This window comes from Lepisma saccharinum, chromosome 20, assembly GCF_977018435.1.
Source record: "Lepisma saccharinum chromosome 20, izLepSacc3.1, whole genome shotgun sequence".
NCBI lineage: Eukaryota > Metazoa > Arthropoda > Insecta > Zygentoma > Lepismatidae > Lepisma > Lepisma saccharinum.
The window spans coordinates 12,923,240-12,935,598 of NC_139248.1; the positions used below are offsets into that span (position 1 = coordinate 12,923,240).

At 37.1% G+C, this 12,359-nt stretch overlaps 1 protein-coding gene across 1 annotated transcript; it reads right to left on the minus strand.

Annotated features, from left to right (window-relative positions):
- Positions 1–322: 322 nt before the first annotated feature.
- On the minus strand, positions 323–11,025 carry LOC146003736 (glutathione S-transferase 1-like). The gene is made up of 6 exons (XM_083142132.1): positions 10,920–11,025; positions 9,388–9,532; positions 5,742–5,800; positions 5,224–5,365; positions 2,251–2,421; positions 323–749 (listed from the first exon to the last, which is right to left on the minus strand). Exons 2-6 carry the CDS (start codon positions 9,526–9,528, stop codon positions 615–617), a joined length of 648 nt encoding a protein of 215 aa, XP_082998258.1. The 5' UTR covers positions 9,529–9,532; positions 10,920–11,025; the 3' UTR covers positions 323–614.
- Positions 11,026–12,359: the final 1,334 nt, after the last annotated feature.

A 12,359-nucleotide genomic window follows, 5' to 3' on the forward strand; every position in this document is an offset into this window, starting at 1 on the left:
GTTGCGAATGGAATCCATAGTTTTCGTGACACTCCCAATGCGGTTCAACTCCAAGTTCATCACCTATCGGCATCGGGGGTGAGAGGGGGTGAAAAAAATGCCACAAATGAACCATGGTTTTTGTCGAATACATAGTTTTCGGAGTCGCTAAGCTAATTGGTGACATTCACGATCACATTTAAAATTAGTTATATTTTACACTATAGTTAGCATTCATTATTTTCCTGTCTAATACAAGATTGGGATAAATAAATACGCGGGAAACGCCGGGCAATCAGCTAGTGCTAGTAGAAAATAAAACACAACAAACCTTCTATTCTGATTTGTTTATTATTCATCTTGAGTGATAGCGTATTTATCTGATATATGTCCACACATTTCTCACTTAATTGCAGTGAATATGCAACAGAAATGGCAGACAAATGGCATTACTGTATCCAGTGGCGGCGATAGGGTGTCAAAACTGGGTTATGAAGGACAGTTTACTTTCTCCTGGTAGACAATGCTTACCATTAAAAGGTCATAGTTCCAGGGAAAAGGTGACAAAAAGTGGGTGACGCTGCCCCCACGCTCCTTCTGATCGCCGCCACTGACTATATCAGTATCATGTCTCCTTAGTTTTCAAGATTTTGCTTGACGAAATCGCCAAGGATTTTGGCGCCCTTTTCGTTGACATCTGCTCCAGGAAGAGTCTTGCAACGTTGCAGCCAGGCTGACACGTTAGGGTAAGCCGTCACCGGGAAAAATTGCTAAGAAAATACAGAAAATTAATTTTAATACAGTAGAAGATTCAGTTAGAAATTCCATGTATTTTATGCAAAATGTGGTATGAAAGCCAGAGGTAACAAACTACTCCCTCTGTCCCATAATTATTGTCCGGTACACCTTTGGTTGTTGTCTCATAATAATTGCCCAATATTCAAACTGTGACATTGGTGTATACAGAAGAAGAACATGAAAGAAGGAAATGAGTCATACAACTTTACTACTCAAGGATCAGTACAAATTGTGCTTTCCATCTGCCTCTTCGTCTGTCATTTCTGTACTACCATTTTGGCATACAGGACTATAATTATGGGACAGAGGGAGTAATACTTTAGATGGATATTTATTGATATTTTATTTATTTATATATGATTCATGAAACATATAATTAAAAATATAACCCAGGAAATTTACAAGTAGTAGTATTTCTAATTGCATAGCAAAATTTCTTCAAATGTATTCTGCCAGCACTGTATACAAATACATTCGAAGGTAGAAAACTGAGGCAATTGGCAACCTCTGAATCTGCATTTTCTGAATCAAAGTTAGTGGAATAGTACTTGACGGTGTAACAAACACACGTATTGTATATTCGCAATCTTATGCCCTCCTTTAAAACAATGTATAGCATATTGCTCTTCATTGATATATAATTTTGATCACCAAGTAATACATTTTTCTGTAATTCCTCATAAACATGGTTTGAGTTAACGGATGGGGTGCCAGATCCCCCCTGCACTACACCCGAATACTCTGGCATCGAGATCAAATTCCTATTACTCCAGGGGGGGGGGGGACATCTTCACCAATCAAGAAGTATAGTTTACATGGTAGTTATAAAGTGACAAGAGGAGTATTGATGGGAATCGCCAAAAATTTTTGTGGGGGTGATCAGGCCATTGATAAAATTTGAATAATAGAAATAATAATAATAATAGTAATTATTATGATTTTGATAATTATTATAAAACCTTTATAAATATATAAAATAAACCACTTATATTCCAAACGGATAATAATAATTATTATTATTATAATACCCTTTTGGAGCGTTTTCTATTAGATTCACCAAAAGGGTGAATATCCAACATAACTGTTTATGATTAACTTTTTACATTTGTTACTGTTAATATATTGAAATGCATATTTATTCTAATTTGTTATTAACTTTTGTACACCTTGTTCAAGAAAATTCTTTAAAATTAGTAGGAAAGTATAGTCATAGTGTATATGTTTTGTGACCTCACATAAAACTCTATTTACTTTAATTTGAAAACTGTGAGATCATTTATTCTTTAGTTTCAATGTTAGAATATGAAAACATATTTTACAGTTATTTTCTTCGATTTAACTTCATCGAAAACTATAACATTTTTCTGATTCTTTGTAACTTGAAGTGAAGTGAACGATACCAATTTCAACCGTTCAAGCACCCTTCCCGACGCCCATGAGAGGATACTCTCAGATGAAAATATAAACACTTACACACAGAGTGGAAACTGTTGCATAGCAAGATAAATCCGCAATGGTTGGCTTTGGAGTTCCAGCAACCCAGTTGTGGCCTTCCAGAAACTTGTCGAGGAGGCCATAAGCATCAAACAATTTTTCTTTCGTCTCCTCACATATTCTTGTGACTCCATGAAAGATTACTGGTAACTGAAAGTAACAATGTTCACTTTAGAACAACCAAACAGACAATGTAGCAGAGAATTGTAACAGGATTTTACAAAACTATCATGTTCTTTCAAATAATATTATCACAATGAAAACGCGTCTTTCTCATGACATTTTATTACCAGCGTGAACATCCCCAGATTTTTCCTGGGGGGAGGAGGAGGGGAAATATATGTTCGTCCTAAAAAAATCCCCTGCAACAAAAATATCCGTGTTGTTACAAGAACGAAGTTAAGCAACTAGTTTTACCGTAAATATACTTTATTAAAAATAATAAAAGACATAGAATGAGCGAAGTACTTATAATGTCTGTCTCTTTTGTGCGTTTGTGAGTGTTACATACTTTCTCTCTCTCTCTCAAACCATTAACAGATCTGCACCAATAACAATACATGCACAACAAAATATAAATATAAGTATGAAATCTACATTAATAAAAATAAAAAAAATAAATGAAAACTTAAAAAAATAGCAAACAATTTCAACTATTTTGAAATTTATTGATATTTTAAGGAATTATATAGATATACACGTATATATATATATATATATATATATATATATATAATATCAAATGAATTCCTTTATATATATCTAATAATATATGTATTTAAATGTTTAGTAATTTAGTTTTATATGTAAGAGCATAATAAATATATCATACAATAATATACCAGGCGCGGTTGGCCCTATAGCGCACAGGATCAGTGAACCCCCAGTAATATACGATAATCACCTCGAGAATGAACAATAAACAATGTCTTTACATTTTCACATTATTTCGCTAAAAATTCTACACAATAAGTCATGTATTTGTGCCCGTAATACGGTGAACTCTTTTGCTGAGAAGAAGAAACCGCGATTCGGCCGCCCTGATACAGACCCTCAGTTGAACCCCCACAGGACAGCTCTTGCCATTGTGAAAGCTTCGTGCGGGAGCAGAAGCTCGAGGAGGGTATAGGACAAAATACATGGGAGGTGAGATTTGCAGAACCTATGTTCAACCCAACGGTCATGCGCAGTTCGTTCTCTCGCAGAAGGCGCGGGACAAGGCTCCGATCTCGCTGCTTCCTCCCTTCCAGTGTTGCTATGTGCGGTTCAAGTTTGAAGCGCACACATTACATATTCAATATTCTCTTTGTATCATTTTTGTACTGAACTTCTTGGAATAAATGCAAAATTGTGGCAGAGATGGATGAGTGGAAACAAATAAAAGCTGGAATTAGATGCGATGAATTAAAATAAAGGAGATACATTACCAAAATAGCTCGTGCATGCATTCAGAGGTTTTTCCTTAAAGGTGGAAACACTTCGGGTTCGCGAGAGAGAAAGAATGGCGCGAAGACGTGACTCGCTGTCGCTCGGTGTCAATCGTCTCAAGTTTGTTAGTTTTTGAAGTGCTTGGATACTTGTTGGAAAGTATTAAGTGATGCTGCGAGTGAAGCGAGGGATGGACTTTACCTAGGTTATGTCACATGATGCAGTGTAGGCGTTGTGTCCGCGCAGGTAAGAAATGACCGATAGAAATGCACGTAATTAACGTAAACGAACTTCCTTGTCCACTGAAAAAAAGCGTGTGCTGGTCGACCAGCCCCAAATTCGAACAAAGCTATCTTGTATCAATGAAAGGGTCTCAGGTTCGATTTCTAGTATGCGCATGCCATTAGTTGCCATTTCCCTTTAACAAATGTAGGACCAGTTCTGATTAGTCAGCATGGACGTCCGGAAGGGGAAAAGGGGGCCGCTCACCATGGAAATTGAATGTAAACCAAAAATTATATATTACACGCATATAATTTAATTTCAGTCACAGTAATTTTTGGTAATTATTATAAAAGCGTTGCAGTAACTTCAGACTGAAGGAGTGTTTTTTGCTCCTCCTGAGGAAAAAATATATTACTTGCCCCTACTTGAGGACGTCCATTCCAACAAAACTCAACTTTTTTCATAAAGGCACAATTTATTGTAGTTTCAGCCCTAAATTTATTCGCACACCCCTAATACAAAACCTTATACTCCCATATAAAAAAAATTCTGGACAAATCTTTTAAGCCCGCCCCCATCCTTTTGTTAGGCGAAGGAAGTTTATTTTGAGGAAACTGAATATATGTCACATGACTTCAGTGAACCCCCGGGTAAATAATGCACGAGCCGCGCCTGTAATATACGTATGTAGCTATATGTGTGTGTGTGTGTGTGTGTAGGCAAGGACACCAGCAGGATTTTTTCTCACGGGGGCAGAGTCACAGAAACTTTATTATTATTATTATTATTATTATTATTATTATTATTGAATTACTATTACTACTACTATATGTGTTTTTTTAATTATATACATTTACAATTTGAATAACTGTATACTTAACATTAATTAATGTAGGACAAAAAGCTTTTTTTATAGTGAGATAATCAATGTAAAATAGCTTACATGTAACCCTACTTCAAATAATAATAATAATAATAGTTGCTGTAACTTACGGCCTGTAAGTCACAGAAAGCACTCCTATTTGTTACAAAATATCTCTACAATTTCACCATTCAAATTACATTAACTCTTTCCAGAAATCTCATGGAGGGCAAGTGCCCTCCCTGCCCCCCCCCCCCCCCGATGGCGCCCATGTGTGTATGTATGTATAAATTAAGATCTTCCTCCCCTCCACCAGTCGTGAATGATTTTGCACCCTGGTTCGTTCCCCACCAAAACTGCTTCACTTTGAAGCTAATGTCTTCCTGGATGATAAAAAATATATCACATTTTACTTCAACCAAAGTACGAGTACTTACACAAATGTCCTTTAATCGTACAAACAACACTCCTGTATCAAAATGTTGCCTCTGATCGACCACAGCTCTTATTTTGGGGTCTTTGGGGTAGAGTGAGTCATCCTTGGCATACTTGGTCACTAGGTATGCATTAATGGCATGGCTGCAATAGTAAAGAACAAATATGTGTAAGAATGCATCATTTAGACAGTACAAGTGCAGTATAATAATAACGAATGCAAGTAAACTAAATGTAATAGAGTTATTTTAATGTTAAGCATAATGTTCATTTCCAAACAGTGAAGGTAAGAGATTAATGCTAAAATGAACAAATGAACATTTATAGTTTTAAATTGTATTATAATATTTGCGTTTTACATATTAATGTAATCTTACTTTGCTTTCTTTCCCTCTATAAGTTAAACACGATGGCTGCTAAAAAGAGCAACTGCAATACTCTAACATAAATTCCAAGCAATTCTGTACATATTTATAAATAAAAGTTAATCCAATTTTTTGAACTAAGTAATAATAATTACCTGTCCCAAATAATAGTGCCGTTATCATTTATTACAGGAATTGTGTGTTGCGGGTTCATCTGAAAATTGACAGAAATGTCAAATAAACTTCAATTATTCTTCAATTATTCTTTTAATAATATTTCAGCAAGGATTGGCATAAATGTTAGAATTTTGTAAAACAAATATGCACATTACAACACTTGAAATAATTGTAATCTTGTTATTACACCTCAGAACAAAATTACGTTTAAATAAGACCTAATGTTGCAAGAAAACATTTCTACTAGCCTATATATTTTAAACAACATTGTGTACTACGAAATGAATATACAAATTCTTACATTATTATGAAAATGCTCATGAATAAACAAAGGTTACTTTGCCAAAGCGTCAATTTACTTCTCACATGGAAACTAGTATAGTAACACCCAGGCACGTATCCAGAGGGGGCTCAGGGGGCTCGAGCCCCTCCGAAATTTTTCGATTTACATTAGATAAAATGAGGTTTTTGGCTTGTGTGTGTGAAATAAAATATTGTGATTATAATTTAAAGAGAGATATAATTATCGAGGAAAAGCGGAGAATGTTCTAGAACTCTGAGGAATAACCATGTTATTGATAATATTGCATGTAAACGTTTCTTGCTCTTTCGGTGTTGTCGCAACGAACTTGAGCATTATTTAAAGATTTGTCAGCTTTTGGAAGTTGCACAACAAAGCACTGTTGAAGGCAGCGCCATGAGTCAGGCGATTCGTTGATTACTAATTCTCTGAAAAGCTCGAGAGGGAACGTTCTTGAATAGGAAGTGGAGTCGAACTACAAAACATTTTATGTGCGGAACATTCCAGAATATAATATGCATATAAATACGCGGATTCAATTTCACGGTTGGTCTGTACAACAGAATCATTCAATAACACTTCAGGAGTAAGTGTGACAGTCGATTAGCGATCAGTCAGTGTCCATTGACAGTTGTATAAGATGTAGAGCTTGGAAGGGGGGACATATTTTTGCTGGAAAGTGCTGAAGTCTACCACTATTACAAGTTCGGGTTCAAAGCTGAAGATATTGCCGACAGTGTAGTGCTAGTTTCGGGTCATGAACCGAAGAGATCGAAGGTCTCTAAAGTAAATATTTCAACAGTAATGGGCATTGGAGCATCATTAAAAAAAAAAAAAAAAGAAGAAGAAGAAGGAAGGAAATAAGCTGCACAGATTGACTGAAAATCTAAGTTTTGAGTGACGATTTATTAGTGACCGGACCAAGTTTCCTGTATGCAGTCCGTGAGTTTCGTGGGTTAAGCGCCTATCACACGGAACTGGATTTCTAGTAGGAATGCCCTAGTTGGCGCTGAACTAACTTTCTAGGTAGCAATCATGGCCGCCTGGCTGACTGCTTGACTGCTTTGGAGGAATAGGACATGTTCTAATTGCTACTTGCTTTCCTCGATTGGATTCTGTGGAACAGCCAATCAGAGCAAAGTTTCGCCATGTGAAGATAATCTGTGAGTGTGCAAAGGAGCGCTTTTGTCTGTGGTTTCCGAGTGTTACTCCAGCAATGTATAACGTATACAGCATGAAAGGCGCGTTGAGTTACACCATCTATGCCGAGCGCACGGTGTTTACATTTGAAACAACTAAAATATTCTTTCATACCTGTACAATAAACGTTGTAAAGTATGTATTTAAGCAGCGCCATTGTTTTGTACCTAATAACGTTTTATACGAAACGTTATTCCTCTCGGTTGAATAGTTATCGGCTTTTAAAAATGTGAAGTGATACATTGTTTACATCTCACGCGGCCACCATTACAGCTTCCCTCGTATGGGAACAAAAGTCTATCGACAAGTACGCTGATATGTATCGTGTGAGTCGAAAACTAGCAAATTGGTAGCCAGTCTAGCACCAACTAGGGCATACCTACTGGAAATCCAGTTCTGTGTGATGCGGGCTTTAAAAAGGGACTTTTAAGTCAACTGTTTTGGAAAAACACTCAAACAATAACTACCACAAAGGGGCAGCCATGAAGGCCGAAAATTTTATGAATGTCAAGAAGAGAAAGCAAGAAGATGTTGCATATGTGGAAATTTTAGCGGAAAAAGCAAGCTCGACCATGACTCCAAAACCAGGGTCTCTGGCATATACCGTGCCATTCTTTGTTCTACCAAGTGAGCTACCGAGTCACCCTTGGCTTCGCTTGATCTTTTGCTGTGGCTGTAGAGCAATGGCACAGTATGCCTGGCGGAGCCTGCATTTTCCGCTAAAATTTCTGCATAGCACATCTCTTGTGTATGTCCAACTGTAAGATGTTGCCTTAATTAACAAGCACAGAAATAGGAGATAGAATAAAACTAAGGGACATTCCCACCGGTTGGCAACATATTTTTCTTCTATGGTCAACACGAGCTGCCGTTTCAAGGTGACAATGAGATTGACCCACCAGGTTTCACACCGAACCTACAAGCTATACGCGTCGCTTGAGGATTTCACAAATCGAACACAGGCTTGTGCAGCCTGTCGTGCCGCTATGGTGTGAAAAGTTTCTGTTGATTGGGTCACTCAGTGCAAACGACGTGTGTGTGCCTTCGGTCTGAATTCTTCCTAAATCTTGAAGATCCAAGTCACCAGGATGGGAAATTAGGATTTTTGTTAAAGTTACGTTTCGAAGGCAGGCGACAACACCATAAAGGTTCATATCCAAACCTGGGAGAACTCACTCGAATGGGGCGGACCCTGTGGCTGAGTGGTTAGCACATCACGCTGCGACGCCAAAAGTTCCGGGTTCGAATCCCGCTCGGGAATGGTTGTTTGTGAATGTCCATTCATCAATTTCATCATTTCATCACTCATCCCCATCTTCGCAAATTAGCCAAGAGGCACAAAACGCGAAGTAAAATAAACTAAATCAAATCAAATCAAAACATTCGAATGGATTGTCCATTGCATAACAGCTTCGTAAAACGGACACATACACATACCTACTGAGATTGTTTCGGCACAAACACAACGTTCGTACATTGCAACAGAGGAGTCGAGTGATAAGAAATGTCCCGATATCACGTTCTGAAAGAAAAAAAAAACAGCAGCTTAAACAGTGGCAGATTTAGGAGACAGGTGCTCTCCATTTTTGGCCCCGCACTATGGCTTTTTAATGCTAACCTTCGTCTACCAAGAGAAAGTAAACTTTTCTTGCCCCCTCCCGCCCCCTACGTTTTGGAACGTAATCGCCACCATCGACCTTAAACCTTGCGAGGTTCTATCTATACTCCTGTAAAGAAATTGATGTTTAGCCCCTCGCGAAAATAATTTCTGGATTCGTGCCTGGTAACACCCACTGCTGTGTTTTTGAGTAACAGTGTAAACGTGAGTGACTAAAAAAGTTATCTTTAAGGATATTCATATGTAGATAAGATGAAATTGTTTGCGTTTGTACAGTGTAAAATACATTATTTTGTTAATTGCAACTAGAAACTAATTTGATACACAATAAACTCATACAACAAAATTAAAATAACTGTATTCACGTTAAACGAAAACGTGCACTAACATACATTATGAAACTTCATTAGAACAATCCATACCAGGTGAAATCTGTTAACGTCATGAGCATTATCAGCAAGGGAAAAGTATTCCATCCTCATAGTAATAAAGAGTACATTGTTACCTTCTGAAATTCAGGCGTTAATTGCTCCCCTGTGTGGAGGTCTACGTTTTTTATGTTCACCTCTAAGTTCAGTGATTTCACTGCTAAGTAGGTGGCTCGAGCAGGAGCGGACTCCTCCATGAAGTAAAGGTCGATTGTCATTTTGCTATGGAGAAAAAACGACAAAATTAAAGCGTGCATTTAATAAACAAAGATTCTAAGATAAGCTTGACCAGGCCCGTAGAGAGAATTGATCTCCAGGGGAACTCACAGGTTATCAGGGGGGGCTTTGTAAACCAACTCCATTTTTCATAACTTTAACAGTGTTAAACGAAGGCAAATTATTTATGTGTGTGTGTGGAGGGAGGGGGTAAATAAGTTTCATAAATTTTAGATTTTTTTATATCTTTTAAAACATTGCTTGAAGGGTTAATTGACTGCTACTGAAATCATCCCTTACTAAGCACTCCATAGTACTTTTGATGATACAAATATTTATATCACACAAGAATAAATGCACAATATTCAATCATAGTGCCTACAGTACATTCCACCCCAGGCCGAAGCAATGAAACTCCCCTTCTTTCCCAAAACTTGGGATATGTTGACCTTTGACGCAGATGCGGAGGGAATTTGCATGATGACATCAAAGAGACAGATTTTTGTCTAAAAGGAGGTCGCAACAGGGGCAGCGAAGGTACAGATAAAGAATGTGATAGCTGCTGTTCATGATATGTGAATTTATCCTTCACCAAAGTTGCGCAAAATATAATATATGCTGTCTACCTTTTCACTCTTCACTGAAAACAAATGATACAAAATAGTGTTACCTAATGTCAAGGGGGCTGACGGCAGTTCCAGGGGGGCTGAGCCACCCTGGCCCCTACCTGGCTACGGGCCTGAGCTTGAGACTATCATTCATTGTATAGCTTTGAATGAAATGATATCGCTTGTTTCCAATAGCTGTGGTATACCGACTGACTGATGTTGCACGCCAGACCTGAATGAATGATATTCAACTTGACGTCATCACGCAGTGCACTTTGGGAAGAAACAGCATGAAGTCGGGCAAACAGATTCACACGTTTTAAGGAAAGCCTATGAAAGGCGTTTTTACAGCGAGAACTTGACGATATTTTATACGTGCACTTTGCTGATATGATCATGATAATCACACCTTGAGCCAATTGGCCAAATATCATAATCTGGGGCGAATGGCAACCCTATACCTGCCTCCTAGCGGCCAAATACGTAACAACAAGATATTGTCTATTACAGAAAAACATTGAAACCCCGACATTAATTTAATAACCCAGTGTTAATATTTTAAATGAAGTATTTATTGCTCATTTAAATGAATTTTACTCTAAATATTTCTTCTTTGCCAGGAAACGCTACTGGTTACAATAAAACAAAAAATCAAGTGTAATTTATCACACTATAATTTTACCATGGTAAAAAGGACATAAGAACTAAGCGTAACCAATATAGATAACCCTTGGAAATCAGTGTTAATGCAACTAATACGTATATAGCTACACGAACACACTTACGGATTCCTTGCAGGATATCTGACGTTGACAAGATAGTGTTACCAACGAGAATCACACACAACCAGTAACTTCAACACTGCGTTCTAGTCAAGGTTAACCATTTCAAAATGGGAAGAGAAAAAGTACATAAATGACAGATTCCCTGGATCATAATTATTGTGCACTTAAGATTTTTATGATTATTTTTATGGCAGTCTTCTACTGTAGGCAAAGAATGACCCTATAAGTGATAATGATAAAAACCGCTATACTGATTAAACTCGATATAAAAGTTAATTGCAGGTGTAAGCACGAAAGTGGTGAATATGGGGGAAGTAAAATTCAATGAATAATAATAACCAGCGGAACAACTTCGATGACTATAAGAGCGAGAGAATAACAATTAGGTTACGTTAGGTTCAAGGTCACATTGTTCAAGCTTAGAGAACGACACAACATAAACGTTAAAGCATGACATTAAGTTACCAAATAAAATATGAAATTCTAGATGATATTAAGGCAGTATACGGGGCAAAGTGGGAAACTCGCCAATATTTTTACCGTTGTAACTACAGAGCTGTTGAGAAATGAAAATTTAATAGCCCATAGAATCCTGTGAGAACAGACTTGAACGAGATCAGTTAATGCGTTCTAAGAGGTGGGACTCGGCCAAGTTACAGAGCAGCCAAGTAGCATAGGCTACTGCAAAATTTAGGAAAAAAAGTTGAAATGGTATTTAGGTATCACGGTCTAGGCATGAAAGTTCTTTGTGAATATTCAGTCATGAATTTCATAAAAACACCATCATCATCGTCACGATTAGCCAAGAGTGGAAGAAAAGCGACGCTAAACAACAAAATACAAATATAAGTAAATGTTAAACTCCAATCAATTCTATTCACAATTATAAACAAAAATTCTCTTAAATTATTAGAATTAAGCAATATTAATCCCAACTAATAGTGCCGCTATATTTTATTACAGGAATTGTGTGTTGTGGGTTCATCTGAAATTTCGCCGAATAGTTAAACAAACCTCAGTTATTGTTTTAAATAATAATAATTCAGCAATGATTACAATAAATTGTATTATTATTTTAAACTATGCACATTACACCACTGGAAATAATTGCAATCTTACACCTCAGAACACACTTTTGTTTGAATAAGATCCAATATTGCAACTGCAAGATAACATATTTGTTAGGCTACGAACAGCTGTATTTTGAAGAACATTGTAACAGTGTCTAACAAGATACCAGTATGATACGAAATCAGAGATAAATTTTGGGGGTGCAAGGTAGATTGGGGGAGGGGCAAGATCGGCATAAACAATACTTTACATATGTAAATATACATAAAATGTGTCCTTCTACGTGAATTGGGAGGGGGCAGGAAGTGCCAAAGTATTAAAATACAAATGCTTACATTATTTTGGTTAGGTTAGGTTAGGTTATGGATA